At 39.2% G+C, this 17,604-nt stretch overlaps 1 protein-coding gene across 1 annotated transcript in view; it reads left to right on the top strand.

The window, feature by feature from the left end:
- Positions 1-17,604, top strand: part of slc1a7a (solute carrier family 1 member 7a) — a 71,951-nt gene that overhangs the window by 29,128 nt on the left and 25,219 nt on the right. Inside the window, exon 3 of the mRNA XM_074688478.1 lies at positions 13,634-13,849. Within this exon, the coding sequence (XP_074544579.1) occupies positions 13,634-13,849 (216 nt within the window). The remainder of the gene's footprint in view (positions 1-13,633; positions 13,850-17,604) is intronic.

The following is a 17,604-nucleotide window of genomic DNA, read 5'->3' as shown; positions in this document are numbered from 1 at the left end:
AGGAAGGTTACACGATAATGAGCACATCTTTTCCCTCACGAGCAAGAGATTGATTTAAAAATAGCTGAAGAGGAGAAAGACACGATACGATTCAAGTTAATTTATTTTATTCAGAACTTCAAGAAGATACGTTATGGTGCTGCTTCAAAACAGGATGTTTGTAAAGCTACTGGTCTAATTTTCATAAAGTTTGTAGAGAAAATGACAAACTCTCTCCATTTTTACTGCCATGAATGATGAAAAGGCAACACAGAGAAATTTGATTAAATATCTATGATAAGAGCAGATTTTTAAAAATAAATGAAATAAGATATAATAAAAAAAACCTTTTTTGATTTTCTTTGGCCAGGAGTAGAAAAATATAAGATTGACATGGCATATACATCTTTAAATGGTAGTAAAGTGTCTATAAACATAAGAAACTACATAAGAAAAAAGTGCACAAATATTGGAGAAATAGATATATCAGTAGCAGATGGGATAAATGACATTAAGATATAAATGAGAAAAAAAAGGGGGTAAAAAAGCTTAAGAGTAAATATTTCCTGTTAATCTGATTTTATCACAGAATTTATCTCTCAAAAAGCAAAGCTCAGACCAAGAGTCAGTCTCTTGATCACTGACAGCATTTTATTCATTATTACCGGCGAGCTGGCTCTTCCTCTTCCTCATGGATTGCCTTTGTTTTGACAGGACCATCAAAGAAAAAAAAAAATCTCAGGAAAATTATATTAACACAGAAACAATTTCCACTCCCCATTCACCCATAGAATAAATGAGTAATTGAATCGTTGATGTAGAAACCGTTTTAAGGTAGTTGACAACTTCCTGATATTGGGACTTGGACTTTCAGACCTGATTTTACTTAGGATGAACGAGAAACCTACCATGTACCTGACTCAAAAGAAAGTGAAATAATTTGAGATCTGTACAATAATTGAAGGAAGGAAGGAAGGAAGGAAGGAATAAAGAAGATGAATTTTAACAGCAAAGCCTTAATATCACAAAGAAAAGATAAGATAATCCTGTAATTCATAAAATTCACAATAAAAGGCAAATGGAGTTGTGTGAGAATGAAGTCTGGATAAAGTGGATAAGAGGATGTCTATTTAGACTGGACTTCCATCAGATCCATGTCCTACTTGTCTTTGCTCCATTGCAGTTTGGCTTCATCTTTCCTCATCCTTCAATACTCCATGTGTGTTCAGACAGACTAACTGGTGTCACCTGAGTTGGGATTTCCTGCATGCTTCCTGTCCCATTAATGGGCCTCTCCTCATTCATACTGTCACTTATTGTCATAATTAGGTATCTTATTCTAATATTCAACTAATATTCTAATGTAAGTTTGTTGCCTGACATCCTGCCCCAATCTACTGGGTGCAAATTTTGTTTAGTTAAGGTCAGCACACTCTGAGTGATCCGAATACTTTTATTTACTTAATGTGGCAAGTTCATGGTTATGTAATGCATGCTCGCATACATTTGTGAGGAGAAGGTGCTGCTGGTGGCAGGGTGGCCCAGATTTTTACAGAAGTTTCAAGCAAAATCTTGACAAATACAAATGCACAAAAAAGAGCAGCAATGTGAAGGACGTTTGTTTTAAATAACAGCAAAAATAACAGAAGAGGGGGGAAAACACTCTGACTCTGGACATGCATAAAATCCAAACACACACCAACCCTGAGAACAAGTGCTACAGATAGAGACTTGACTGACAGAGATACTCTGCGCTTCTATATTCTATATTCACCCAACCAGGTTTATTGTTTGAAGGAAGGTGGTGACAGGGGTTAACGTTTAAATTTGAGTAAGCTGCACTCTGTACTTTAACCCTGACAGCTAACAGAGTCATCTAAATGGATTGTGAGCTACATGGCTCACTGAGAGTCACTGCTAACTTAAACCTGGCTTAAAAGGAGGATCCTAATGCAGCAATCTGTTCTGCACTTTAAGATGAGTAAGACTTTTGTTAAGTTGTGATTTTGCGCTGTAGTCATGGAGGCCCGGCTCTCACAGACACTCTCCTCCCTGTGTCGACTGTTACATGGTCTGATAGTGAGTTTACTGCCTTCCTTATACTCTTCAGTCAAATAATAAAACATTACTGTCACAGTGAAGGCCCCTACAGGTCTGGAACAATCCTTTTGTCTTATATCCAGTTTGCAGCACTTTGCTTGTACCTGAACTTCCAGTGTGCTATGGGAATTGGCTCATTTGTTGCTGATGAAGCTGGTTTTGCATTTTGCTGAACATTTTATGTTGTGTAGCACATTTCTTTTGTTGCATTTAATTCCGATTTTCTTAATTGTTTGAACTGCTCATAGATTTACAACATGTTTATTTGGACCTATGCTGACCGGTTAGCCTTGTCAGGTAACTCTTTTTGCCATTTATACTCAGAGAAGGTCAGAAATTTTTGTGTAAAACTACCTTTTCTACAGCTTCTGCAAGTCAGATAAATAAAAGGCTGTTGGAGTGTGAAGTTATTAGACCTTAAACCTGACCTGACATTTCCATGAAACATTGATGTGGTCCACAGAGTGTCAGAGAAAGGCCACTGTGTCACTACCACATGGCCCTTATAGATAACCCCTCTCCAAGGAGCCTCAGCCTTATTTTTTTCATCTGGACCAAGGATTACTGTAATGCTCTAGCTCAGCGAAGGGGCAGCAGGGAAGACTGTAAGCCCCATATGGTCCAAAAATCTTGGAGCAGATCTGCTCTACGTGTACTTGAAACCTCTCAATCAAGGCTGCTTCACATGGCAGGCAATGTGCTGTAATCCCACCTTGACTCAGATATCTCAGAGAAGGACAGGATGGACTCTGTGGTCTGAATCAAGAGAGTTTTATTCATTTTCCTCTCAGTGACAAGGAAAGAGGCAGCTGAACAGCTAAAGTAAACAAGAGTGTTGAGTTATGTAATTGAATTCTGTTTTTAAAAAAATAGAAATAACTTTACAGACATGCCACTTTTTAAAACATCAAAAATGCTTTGAAAACAAATCAACTACATGAAACAGTCAAAACAAAGTAGATAACGTGAAAAAAACAGGTAACCATCATTGGTTGATAACAGGTTTTAAAAGCACATGAAGCTTAGTTCTGGATTCTCTGTATTCATTTTTTTTCATAGTTGAATTACATTAGCATATACATACATTGTGAGAGGGTTGGCTGATTGTGGCCCCTTCATACTGTATAAGAGCAGCCCTTATAATGGAGTGGCCGTGCCTAAAAGATTGAGCTGGTCGTCTTCTCATTGGAAAATTGACATCTGAATCCAATTTCCTCTGACTCTGAGCCCTAAACTGCTCCTGAGGGTATAACCATTGATATTTGAATGTTTGTAGGGAAGGGGTAGACAAGCTTGAGTGTTAGTGAGCGCTTTAGGGGTATGAATGTTTAGTTAGTGTGCTCCATTTGCGGATTAAATTTAGCCAAACCACTGAAATGTTTTATTATCTTTTTTTTATTCATTCAAACTTTATTTAACCAGGTTGATTAAAAACCTCTTTTTCAAGGGGGACCTGGCCAAGACAGAAAGCTACAGACTGAAAACACAAAAAGAGACAAAGCACAGTCAACAAAACACAAGATTATGGATTCAAATCAAGGAGCTAGTCTAGGAATAACTTGTGCAAACAGCTGAGCTAAAACATTGTTGTAATAAATGTGGTTAGCTATTGGAATCCAACAAATGCTTACAATTAGGAAATCACTGTTTGACAGCTCTAGGTTAAAACTGAATTTTAAAAAGGGGCCTACAGTGTGAACTGATGGCAAACATGACTAAACATTTGCCTCCATTCATTCTGCATCTCAGTCACCCACTTCGTCCCGCAGAGCAAAGTGTGTTTGGAACTGCAAGGTGCAAGCAAAGCAGGCAATGCCACTTTTCAACCCTCATCATGTCACAATTAACCAAATAAATCAAATGGTAATATGCCAGAATACCTTGTGAATTCTTGTTTGAGCTTTAAGTATTGAAGAACCCAACTCCAGCTTAGCTAAATGAATGAAAAGAGCTCTGCTGTATTTAAAACTTCTATTTCAATGCTTTTGTTGGTTCTGTAACTGCAACCACCTGCCAAGTTAGTCACTTAAGATAAGAAAGACTGATGGATAGCTCCCATCAGGAGTGCAACACTTTACAGTGATACTATTGCCAGAATTAAATGCACAGAGTCAGGAGGAGGAAGGGGAGGAAGAGGAAGAAGAGGAAGAGGAGCCAGGAGGTAAATCCCCTCCAACAGCAAATGCAATTTGTTCCTCTTTTTTTCTCTCTCTGCAGTTTCTGGTTTTTCAAAGAGCTGCAGAGAGGGGGAGAAAAACAGTCCTGTCATCTCTGCAGACTCTGCCGAACATCTGGACGTACCCTGCTGTACAATTGAGCTAAAACAGCCCGACTACAGTTTCCCAGAAGATTGATGTTTTGTTGTGTCGTCCTCAGCTTGACTCTGCTTATGACGACCTGATTTTCCTGCTGGAGGTCAGCTAATCCCTGACCGCTGGAGGGCAAGCCCCTTAGTTATCACTGCTGCGGCTGCACTTGTTGTCCAATATACCGTGGGGGGCATAGTTTATTCACACAAGCTGTGTGTCTTCTGGCATCGTAATTCTAATCACATCTCAACCAGAAACAAACAAACAGAAAGGAGTGGGAAAGGAGTGGAAGGTTTTTAGTTTCATACACTGAACAGCACGACTGGGAGCTTCTGTTAAAGCAGTAATGATGCATCAAAGCTATATCGATATACAGGAAATTAAATAGGGGGCTGTCTGAGGGGCTTTATCTCCGCTCCAGCTATGAGGAAGAAGCCTTCTGAAAATCACACTCAGCGGGGAGGGGGGGTTCATTTCTTCCAGACAAGCAGAGACTCAGTAACATAATGTGGCTGCCAGCATGAGGCCAGGTTGTTTCCTCGACAGGATGAAGAAGATGTAGTTTAAGCTGTAGCATGGGTAGCTGTCACAATTTTGATTCAGAAGAAGTTGCACAGTGATCTGTCGTCAGGTTGCATGTCTTCACTTTTTTTTTAAAGCTGGGTTTTTAACAAAAATCGTTTGATGGTTTTGAGCTACGAATAGCTGTACATGCTTACTTGGATAACTGTTTGCTAGATATCAGCTGCATGTTCATATATATTTAAAAGCTCATCCAAAATGCACAGGCTGGGTTGTGATTGCAAGACTGCTTAAGATGTCATCTACAGCACAGGTCTCCAAACCTTTTTCAGGATGAAAGCTACTTTCAAACAATAAAATCATTCGGAAACTACTTCCAGTCCCCCTTTTAATTTTCTAAATTCATTTTTTTAATTTTTTCTAGTTATATATCAATTTCTATTTCTATATATCTTATTATAGGATTACCTCTAATACAATGTTTCACACTGCATGCTGTTGACCAGCACCTTGTAATGAGTCTGCCCCCCCTCTTGGTAGACCTTGTTCACTCATTTTTTATATCTCTAAAGTAGCTTTAGATACAGTAAAATAAAATCCAAATTGATAATTCTGTTCACATTTACTTGAAAAACCAATAGCTCCTTATTTTTTCTTTTGTTGCTTATTTTTGCACTTCTGTGTACGTGTTCTGTTCTGAATAGAAAGTTGCTAGGAGGGTTGAAATGGGGGGCTGGGGGTTGACTGGATGTTATCCTACATTTCACTTTCGTACTGACCAGTGAAAATACGTCCAATAAAGAAAGTCCTTTGAAAAAAAAAAGGAAATAACCACTCAGCTACAGAGTCCATACATTAGCTACTGCTGTTAGGACAGTTAATGGAGTCATAAATACAAACCTAATTACCTGGTGCTCTTTGTGTGTGTGTGTGTGTGTGTGTGTGTGTGTGTGTGTGTGTGTGTGTGTGTGTGTGTGTGTGTGTGTGTGTGTGTGTGTGTGTGTGTGTGTGTGTGTGTGTGTTTGCGTGCGCGCGCGCGCGTGCGTGCGTGCGTGTGTGTGTGCGCGCATACAGGAAGCGGGGTGGGGGGGTTATAGAGTCGTTTTAGTGAGTAGATGGAGTGCATTGATTCTTGAATTTTCTTCCTTATTCTTCAGTTGTTGTTTTTTCCTTGGGGGACAGGGGGGGTGTTACATTTTTTTTTTAATAACTTAGCGAGTAGCCACTTAAAGGCCTGCAGGCCACCTTTTGAGGACCCCTGATATGGGTGGAGATGGGGTCTCCAACAGATGAGAGGTTTACAAAGAGGGTTACATTGGAGCAGCTGGTGACCTCAGGAAACAGGAGTGAGAATACACAGAGGAGTGAGCACAGTGAATGAATTGAAATGAACAATGGAAACAGTTTGCTTAATGAGGTCTTCCTTTCTAAACTTTAACTTGAGCTTCATTGTGACATGAGATATTTATCTTCTGGCACTTAAAGTGTCAGTCATATCAAAAACAATCAAAAGCCAGGACAATCCATCATGTATGAATCATAGTATGTATGAAAGTATGTCAAACTCTATACGTTTTTGTTGTTTGACTTGTGCATGTATCTTTATTTGTGCATACATTTAAAATGCACAATTAATCATTTGTTGGGGGGCTTTTATGTGAACATTGCCCAACTGATTATTCGTCCAATGAGACAGTCGATAAAGTCTCTATCTTCTTTGATGAAAATGTGCACTGAATAGTTTTAAATCAAGCAGTGAGCTCTGACTGTGAGAAAAGCAAAGCAAAACAAAGAAGCAACTGTGGAGTTTCTGCAGTGTCCCTGTGAGGCTGGCTCCAAAAGTAAACCACATACATACCTATTCAAAAATGATGATAGTGGAGCCAAAAGAAAACATATTTACAGCCTAGCAAGGAAAAATATTGTCTAAATAGCTTATTCCTCCCACCTCACACACTGTGTGAGGTACAGATGTGTAGCCAGAGGCCCAGTTGACTTGACTGACAGCCAGACAGACTGTGACTGTTTAATGAAAGGGTGAAGGCCTACCTCTACTCCGCCTCTCTGCCTCGAGTTGAGTCAGCATCACTAATAGAATAGAATAGAATAGAATAGAATAGAATAGAATAGAATAGAATAGAATAGAATAGAATAGAACTTTATTGTTATTGTAACAAGTACAATAAAATTGAAGTCACAACAGCAATCAAGAAAACAAAAGTAAGAAAGTGTATAGAAAGTGCAAAAAGGTCCGTAAGAGAATAGATGCTGAAAGCTTGTGCATCATTGTCCAGTTCAGCCAGCCTCCACCTCCACAGGGTCCAGGACTGAGCTTCTTCAGCAGTCTGTTCAGTCTCTGTCTCCTGTATCCTGTCTGCTCACAGCAGGTGAAGTTCTTCCAATGTGGAGTTGGTGTCTGGTGTTATCTCTGTTAGCCATGTCTGTGAATAGCATGATGCTACTCTGCCTTCTGGTATTCCCTCTGTTGCTGGGTTAGCACAGCTAGCTCGTCCATCTTTTTGGAGATAGATCTTACGTTCCCAATAACGATGGATGGACGGACAGGTCCATGTCGCCACTTCTTAGCTCACACCTGAGAACCAGCACGTCATCTTCACCTCCCTCTTCTCACCTTGTGGGAAAACATCAGGCCTTACACCAGTTAGCATTGACTTACTACAGACTGCTAACAGCTGAGTTCACATGTAAACAATGCGGCCATGGTTACATGTAGGATCTCCAGACAAACACAGGAGAAAAAGTAGTAAAAATATCACTGAAGCCACAAAAAGTTGGGAATCCATGATCAACAAATGAGCCATACAAAGTAATGATCCACTCCAAATATAAAGATTACGGAAAAGAGGCGAAAAATTACAAGAAACGGACAAAGAAGAGAGAGCTGCTGCAAAAGGCAGCCATAGCCAACAGGGTGGTGCCTAGCAACCTACCAAGGTTGAAAGCAGTCATCTAATAAGGTGACAGCTTTCTTTAAAATCAGTGGGTTACATCCATAGACTGTATAAAACATGGACCTAGTCTCGTCACCCGTCAGGGAGACTAGAATGCTATCTTAGCTCAATTGTACTGCAGGGTATGTCCAGATGTTCAGTGGAGTCTGCAGACTTGGTCCTAAATAGACACCTAGCTGTGTTAAATACTTGATTCTGCTTTTTTGGCTTGGTGTGTATGTGACTTCCAATACTTCTGGACCCAGCCTCAAGCAGACTCTTGAGGAACAGCAGATTTTAGCACTTCCGCATTGTTGCATATTCATAGACCGGAGTTTGCTGCTGGGTTACATCAACTCAGACTGCGTCCATGTTTATATGGGGGAATTATCTGGGGATACATTATGCTCATTCATTAATTCATTTTCTGAACCGCTTATCCTGTTCAAGGTCACAGGTAGCTGGAGCCTACATACTCCTTTCCACCCTGGCCTGGTTGCCTGTGTCATCACAGGGCTGACGCATAGACAGACAACCATTCACACACACCTATGGGCTTTTTAGAGTCACCAATTAACCTGATGAGCGCGTTTTTTGGACTGTGGGAGGAAGCCAGAGAGAACCCATGGCCAAGCTGGGATTTGGACCGGTGACCTTCTTGCTGTGAGGCTGCAGCACTAGCTGTTGTACCACCGTGCAGCCCTATGCTAATTCAAGTAATCCTTTTGTGTTTAACATTTTTTAAAAATATTTAAGATAATAAAGGAAATGTCCACTTTAAAAGATGCTGTTGATACATGGTACAGAAGCATTGTTTTCTTGTGGACAACCACTAAATCAAAGCTGAGTTGAACTCATCATGACCCGTTCCTTGTGAAACTGCTGTGCAGTACAAAACAAATTCTGTCCTAGTTTAAATTTTTTCTCTAATATGTCTCTGAAGGCTTTGTTTCCAGTGTTTCAGATTTAAGTTACATTATTTATTTGTTAAATACTTTCCAAAAAAAAAAAAAAAAACAGCGTAGACAGAAATAATTAACCCTGACTGTTGGCTCTCTGTCCAAGCAACATTTCAAAGATGAAAACAGGATGGATGTCAGGATGAGGCAGAGTGAAGGTTCCAGCAGACCCGTCTTAAGGCTTGCCAAGTCAAACTAGATTACTCTTCAAACAGGGAGAAAATCTTGTCAACCCTGCTGAAGAGAAAGTACAAAGATTTCCTTCTTTCACACTCCTTCTGTCTTTCTCTTTATTCGCCATCCTCATCCCACGGCTCATGTCTTCCAACAATGACTTCCATATGCTTCTGCCATGCTGAATCAAGGTGTCTTTACTTTGCCATCCATATACATGCCCTTAGAATTCATTCCAAAAACATGAGGAACATACAAAGCAGTCAATTTAAATGCAAATGGCTCTTTTCTTTTTAAAAGTGTTTACAATCAAAGACGCCAATCACTCTTTCCAAGGTTTGATATGATGTGCGGTGACACACAAAAAGCTCTGAATGGGGATTTTCACAATCTATAAATATGAGAGACAGAGTACGTGGCAAAGATAATTAACACTGAAGAAATCATTTCTCGATTCTGATGTTGCGTTCTGTCTTCAGTGTGCTTCAGACCTGTCAGTGGAGACAGCAGAGTCAGTGACTGACAGAAAAGCCCTCTCTATTTGAAAAACATCTTCTGCCAAGTGGTTCGATTTTATCAAAGCTTCGTGATCTGTCTCCCATTTGAAGCTTTAATTACAAGTTTCCTTAGGCAAGGACATGGAGAGAGTATTCTGCTGCTTTTCCAGATGAATACTTTGTAGTTTAACTAGCTTTGAACATTTTCTCTTTCACTCCATGTTGGGTTCTTTTTTATCCACAACACCTTAATGCTGCAGTTTGAGAGTCTCACGGCGTTAACAAGGATTTTTTCACTACTCTAAATGGAATAAGATTTGCAAAAAGCCCCAAGCCATAATCTAATCAATTTAATTTAATTTAATTTAATTTAATTGATAATTTTATTTCATTTAATTCACTGATCTATCATAGAAACTCCCTTTTCATCAATTTCTTTGACATGTAGCCAAATTAACATTGAAATCAGATTCTTGATAGATATTAGTACTATGAGCTGTTTCTGACTCTTCAAAGAACTAACATTACGTTAAGTTCCCATCACCATCATCATCCAATGTCATGCAAATACGGCTCTAGCTCAAGCTTTTCAATAAATTAATTCGATTTTTTCTCTTCAATCACTTTTCTGTTTCTGAGCAACCTTGTTTTTAATGTGCAGAGTGATGAAGTGATTTGTTTATTTATCTATTTATCTAAAGCTATGCTAAATTATTAACTGTAATGAAACAATGTAACTTTGTAAATTCCGATTTTTTTTTTGATCTGTTAGCTTGAAATAGACATCACCTATCACGGCCCTGTTGTCCCAGTGACAGCAGACTTACATAACTCTGCACATTTTTCAACTCTTTTGTCCTCATTCTAAAGTGACTTATTTTTCTCGGTAAAGCCCTGTAAAGTTAAAAAACAGCAATCTTTAAAAGCAATACTTTCAAAGAGAGTGTGCGTCTTCTTGCAAATTCATCCAAAGGTAATGTGCTTCAGGGTACATGCTTAAAATCGACTTGTTTTATTGACTCTCCATTCCAAACACAGGCACTCTGGGAAAAGAAATAACTGCTCCTGTTTTTATACAAGTTCATGCTAAAGCATCAGAAAGTTAAAGTTCTGATTAATCCTTTTCTCTATTATTTGCTCATCCTGTCCTTTACACGAAGCAATGAAAAACCTAAACCTCTTTCTTTAAATAGTCAAAAAATTCTTTCCAGTAACAGCAGTACCACACACTTAAAATATCTGTAAGAAATTAAAGGTATACTTGGTAGTTTGATTTAGAAACACTTTTTGTTATACTGGTTAAAATGATCTTTATGTCCCGATGGCAAGCAATACATGATGTGTTCTTAATTGAGAGTGAATAATATCCGCTAGCTACAGCAGGAGAAAACCCAGGAAAACATCAGCCAATCACATCGATTAGGATCCAATCTGTTAAACCAATCAAATCCCATCCTGCTGTTTTGCCCTCCTCCTGCGCGTACGTTTCACCATGTGTCAGTCATATCAGTATATCAGAGTGTTCCCGAGTTTAGTGGTGTACAAGTTTGCACTTAGCAGATGAATGGCAGAGAAAGTACCCATACCCCGATTACTGGTAACCGCTCCTCCGGCTAAACAGAGCAAGAAAAGAAAGACAGAAGCTTTCTTTTCTTTTTCTGTTCCCCTGCCTCTAACTACTGCCCCTCTCGCTCGACCTTGGGCCTGTCCCCTCTGACCCGATGAGGTACCTGGCCCTGGGCTGTAGTCTGGATCAGAGTCTAATAAACTCTCACCACAGGGGCTCTGAAAAAAAAAAAAAAACATGACATTTAGTAAGTCCAAGAGAAAATGTACATGTACTATTTGTATTATAGCTTTACTCCTGATATTGAGTCACAGGTCAAAGTGGATAGCATGACAGTTGTGAGTACTAACAAAAGTCACTTTTGTTTATTTATTTTTTAGCTTTACATTTTAAAGTTTTGGTGTTTCCTTACCTCTAAATGAGACATGACTCGTCGTAGTGCAAAATATAAAATGATGTGCTCAGTCCGTCTTTCAGTCATTCACGATCAAAGTCACGAGTCAGCGTCGCTCGTGCATGTGAGTAGGGGCGTTGCTATGGAGGAGCTCCAAGCGGAGGGGGAGGAGGGGCCAGGAGGAGTCCTGACGAGATGCTACATTCAAATTCATGCTAGTTTTTCAGGACTGCCAACCCTGCCCTTAAGTCTCGCTCCTGAGGACATGATATAATTCTATGTTTTGTGTTGAGGCATCAGTTCATGAAGAACTAAAAACTCTTCACATTAAGTTCACAATACAACTGTTGTTACTTCAGTTCAGATTGGAATATTTTCTGCTCTGTATCTGAAAATATTCTGCTAATTCTTTACACATTTGTAAATTTAGCTTCATGGTTTATCTTATGCTGTGGTTTAATCTTCTCTGTGTCATGTCTCAGCCAATCCTGCAGAAACAGACTGGAAGCTTCGCAGGCTGAGCCCAATAATGCTCGGTTATAATTTTAACTGGCTCAGCATGTGCTATTCTGCAACATGTAAAACTCAGCTATCCAATATTTATTTAAAGATTATTTTAATGATCTGACATTGATTTGTTATGATTCATTGGTTGGTTTGGGGCATCAGTGGCAGTGGTGTTCTTATCAGCCTAAGTCATATTATCATTATGTTATAATCAGAGCATTAAGCTGCTTCACTGTTTTAACCACACTGAACTTCACACCTAATGTGTCCAAAGACTTTAATGCGGTGGGATTGTACTTCATGCCCCTCCACGCTCAAAGTTGGGCTTGACTCCATTGTATAGTGAAGGTGTCATGCTAACTTGGGGAGTAAAATCTTGCTAGAACAACAATACTTGTAAACACGTGACAAACATTTCCTTTCACATTTTACCAGATATTCTACCTCCTCCTTCACTTTCCTCAAAGCGAGCTCTTTTTTATCCTTGTTCCATAAAAACTCTGTGGGGCAGCTGCGGCTCAGTGGTAGTGGTTGTCCCTGAATCAGAAGGTTAGATTCTTGAGTAAGCAAATAAATGGGATACAGCATTGAATGTGTAGCAAATACGTGCTTTTACAGATGCAGTTGGCTTCATTCAGTTCACCTTGTTCACGCAGCCCTGTGAGAGCTAGCCTAACAGGGAGAGATGAAATGTGTGAACTTCCTGCAGATTAATTTGTTATGGTTGGTCCGGGCATCTCTTGCTGTTTTTAATTACCTGCTGCTGTTGTAGTATGTTAACCAATCAAAACCATTTGTTCCACACAGCCTACAAAATAAAAGAGTTAGGCAATTAGAAAAAAAAATTGTTGATTGAAAGAAGACAAATCTCTTTCCCCACATGGTTCATGGTAATTAGAGATTTTTTAGTGTGTCAGAATAGAATAAACCATCCAGTTTCCTCTTCATTCTCTCAGCTTCACTTTTTACTTCAACTGCTTTGTCTACATACAGCTGTTAACCTTCTTCATGGAAGGGGCTCCTGTTGTTAACGGTTTGAGTGGGTAGGAATAAAGAGAATTTAGCAGAGCAGAGTTGGTAGAAATGGAGTAGAATATTCTGAATTATCTTTCAGACACCTTGAGGACTTTGTAAATGATCTTGAAATAGTCTCACTTTTATATTTTTTTTGCTCTTCATAATCCACAATTTAAAGTGAGATTATCAGCACCAAATGTGCTATTGTGCTAATTTCTATTTCTCAGTATCTGTAGTCAGACCTTTTCCCAGCAGAACACATATTTATTTACAGCATGTAGACTGAAAGTCAAGAAGCAAGATTGGTCCTTTTCTCTGAAGGACAGAGCACGGGCTTAAACATGGGGTAAGCTGCTTGCGGTAATGGTTATCCTTATGCTGCTTATACTTACAGAATATGAAGGTTAAAATTGAGAAATTAAAAAAAAATCAAAAGTAAAATACGAAGATCGGAAAGCTCTACAAAAATAAGTTTTTTTATCAATTCAAACTCTGCTGGTGGGTCAGCACATTTGCAAAAACAGGAACAGGCCTTTACATTTTTTAATTGTCCACTTCTGAAAAACTGAGTTAGAATAAACACAGCCTTCATTTTCTAATAGTTCACCTCTTCCATCTTCTTCTCCCCGCTCTCTTCTCTTCCTCTCCATCTTTCAGTTTGATGTCAGGTCTTGCTGCCTTGGATGCTAAGTGCTCCAGCCGTTTGGGCATCATGACCATCTCCTACTACCTCTGGACCACCTTTGTTGCCGTGGTAGTGGGCATCGTCATGGTTTACATCATCCATCCGGGTGGAGCCGCCCAGAAAGAAGATTCTGATGAAAGTAAGAAGCCGATGACAAGCTCTGCTGACGCTCTGCTGGATCTCATTCGGTAAGATGAATTTCTCACCTCACTGACAAGTGGGTATTAATGTGTTATTCACATGACAGGTGCCTGAACAACACCTTTCATGGGCATGTAGACAAATAATGCTCACCATTTGAGGATCTGATGATACTTATTTAAATCCAGTGTAGCTCTCTGCCCACTGAGGTTTTATCTGAATATTCACTGAGCATATCAATCAATCAGTTAGACTTTATAAGTGAAACACTTTTCAGACAACAACATGTAGCCTGAAGTGCTTCACAAAATCCAAACCTCCCTTTAATGGGCAAGGTTTAAAACAACACCAGAAAAAACACACATGTAAGAAAAAAAAAAGAAAGAAAAGTCAAACTGTAATAAAGGAACAAACAAAGGACTCAATAAAACAGGAGCTAATGAAACGTGGGAGGGAATTTTCAAACGCTTTAATTTTAGATATAAATATGCAGGAATCGACAAGACACAAAAAACCTGGTTCAAACAGTAGAAATAAAGCTGAAGAAGCTCTAAAAGATGATTTATTCGGGAAAAATTATCATAATAATTTAAAAAAAAAAAAAAAACAAGAAAACAAAAGAACCCTCTGATCATTCAGAAATGCACTTTGCAAATACTGAAATCTAAGCAAGTGTTTATTTTTGTCATCAAAATTGTAAATCCAATGTCTAATTAAACTTAACATGAACCACATTCACTTGACAAGTTCAGAAAAACATTCAAGATATTGAAAGACAAAAATGACACCTTGATTGTTATGAAAGATAAAAGAAAACCCGTCAGTGGTGGGAGACAAATAAAAAAGTGTTCATGTTCTTTTTTGTTTTTTTTTGTTTTTGTGTTTTGTTTTGTTGTTTTCAGTATGATATTAGTCTGCATGCAAGGAACTAAAAAAGTTTTTTTTCTTGCCCTGTTAGATTTAAGTCTGCATATTAAGTCTGATAATACAATTTTGGGGTTTTTCAAGACTCAAACTCTGACAAAACACATAATTTCTGGATTTCGCAGCGTAAAACAAAATGAGAATGATGTACCACTCAAAAAGAATAAAAAAAAAAACTAAGATTAGACTAAAAAAGTGTTATCATCAAGCAGGATTCCTTCAAACCAAGGGATGTTGAAATGCAGCACACCTGGCTCTTTGACAATTTCTCAGACAGTATGAAGTTTAGTGTTGAGGCCTCTCACTGAGTTGGTGGTCCATCACATGAAGCAGATATTAAAGTGCCTTGTTTAGTGTAGTGCAGGTAATGTTTTCTGAGAATTAACTGATTCTTTATCATTAAATTTGTACAGGTGGATATTTTTGTGCTGTGTTGCCTGTTAGTAATCCTGATAAGCATGAATGAGTTATTGGGTAGATTGATGGTCAGATGCCTGTAAAGGCTGTATTGATTTAAAGTGTATGTAACAAAATCATGGTGACAAAGACCAGGAGGACATCAGTCTGTGATGGTCAGTCAGCAGGTGCAGGCTTGTAGTGGTGAGAGGTGGACACAGGGAGCACGTGCTGCATCCTGTATGCCAAATTAAGGGACAGCAGACGGCTACTGTATCTATTAAGGTGAAGCCCGTCTGCCCTGAACAGATGCCTCCTGTCCCAGAAAACATTAGAGTTGTCTGTAACGCCCACAGACACAGGAAAGCTAAGTGTTGGGGATTAGCAGTCAATGTTTTATTTGGCCACAGGTGGCGTTTGGGCCAAAAATATAAACTTTAATTCAGAACTATCAGTCGGTGCTAGTAAAACTAAAAAAACCGAACACGCAGAGAATGGCACATGAATTCATTTTCTTTGCTTTGAAGTGATGAAGAAGATGAAGCAGATGATCTTTTGGGTATTTTTGATGACCCTCTGGAGCGCCCTCCTATCTGCTGTCATAACTCACTCGCATACAGTACATAAGCATGCTCTCAAAAGAGCTGTGATAGCCACTTTTATTGAGTCTTTTATGTCTATTTATATTGGGGTTTTTTTTTCAATCTTTATATGTTTTATGCTTTTTATGTTTCAAGTTTTATTGTTGTACAGTTTTTATCTTTTTTTTGTTTCTCTTTTTTTACTGTTTAAGCACTTTGGTGGGCCACTGGCTGTTTTAAATGTGCCACCCTTCAGGCACCAAGGGTACCTTGTAGCTGTTAATGTTAAGGTGTGTGATCAAAGGACCAGATGATTTGTGCTGTTTGAATGCCTTACTTCCTGTCCATGAGTCTGCCTGTGTGAATTGGAAGATTGACTTTAATTGGAAACTGACTGACAGTGCAGTTTGTGGTGCTGACGTTGCACACATAGACTGTATAAAACATGGATGTAGCCTCAGCAACGTCTGTTCCTGAAACCGGGAAATGAAGCCAATCTATGGACGCAGCCACATCGAATATGACGTTGGCTGTGAGTTTCCTGTCAAACAGCTACAGGGCGCCTGTCAGTCACGTGACTTGAGCTGTGTCTCTGATTGGATAATCAATACATCCCAATAACTTCTAAACTGCAGAGATATAAAAAACTCAACATACAGTGTGTGCTGATAGACCTAAGCTGTTTTTTTTAACCAGGTGGTAGATGTGCTTTTTGATGCCATAAAAGTCTGTTTTTATGGCCGGGTGTGGACGTGACTTTTGGTTTTCTGCAGCCAGCCTCAAGCTGATTCTTAATGAACAGCAACTTTTAGCACTTCTGCATAGGCTTCATTTTTACGAACAGATGTTGCCCCTTGGTTCCTCAGCCCAGTGCCTAGGCTTCAGCCATGCTAACTAACCTTAGCATCCATTCACTTCGCAGTCAACAGTTAGTTTTTAGCCAATAGCAGGTGGGCATTGGTGGAGATGTCAGAGTTAAAATGGTTAAAAGTAAAAAACATCCAGGCTCAGCATTTCACTGTATCATCGTACAACTACTGATGCATATTCAAACCTAGCATCTGCATTTTTAATGGTGACATTAGGGCGCTAACAGAGGATAGAGACACTGACCAGATTAAGGGGAAAAAAAAAAGCATGACATGATGAGGGCTTCTGCAGTGTTTTAGGACAAGTTGAGCGTGTAGACTTTTTTTTAGGGCAGGTTAAACTAAAATTCCAACATCGCAAGTTTATATGTTAACTTTTTTCATTCCTTTGTAAGTCGAGTTGAGAAAATGGTGCAAACTTAAGGTTTTAAAGTCACAGGTGGTTCGTGCTAAAACCTCCTTGTTGAAGCTATTTTAAACTACATGAGATATGTTAACTTCTCGCTCTGCGTGCCATTTCTTGAGCCCTGAAGTTGAGGAATTGCTGCTTGAGGTCAGAGCATAAAGCCTGGAGTCTCGTGTGCCAGTGGGTTAGTGCGGTAAGCTAATTAGTGTCGCTGAAGTATGGAGTGTTGGAGGTGATCCTGGGTCAGCCCTGCAGCGATAAACATGACTGCGAGGCCTGGGAGCCACTGTGTCACTGTGACAGTCGGTCAGTGGGCTAAAGTCGCGCAGCACAGTCAGCGTCTGAAGGAAGAACTACAGCTCCAGAATATTTAAGTTTACAAAATACTCTTCCTAAACGCAGCATCAACGAACAAAAACCCTGTTTGTTCTTTCATGATTTTTTTCTTGTGTTATTAAGATGTTTGATTTTCTTTCCCCCAATCCAGAGAGATAAATCATTCTTTTAGATATTTGAAATTCTTAATAACAAAATCCAATCACACAAAATGAATTATATTTGATAGAGTCACTTTTTAATCAGAAGGTTGAAAAGAAGGAACAAACCGTCCTACCCTGATATCCAAC

The sequence above is a fragment of the Halichoeres trimaculatus genome, unplaced genomic scaffold, assembly GCF_033239565.1.
Source record: "Halichoeres trimaculatus isolate MK-OKI-2021-1 unplaced genomic scaffold, fHalTri1.1 fHalTri1_scaffold_15, whole genome shotgun sequence".
In the NCBI taxonomy this organism is placed as follows: Eukaryota; Metazoa; Chordata; class Actinopteri; order Labriformes; family Labridae; genus Halichoeres; species Halichoeres trimaculatus.
This window is presented reverse-complemented; position numbering and strand designations above follow the sequence as displayed.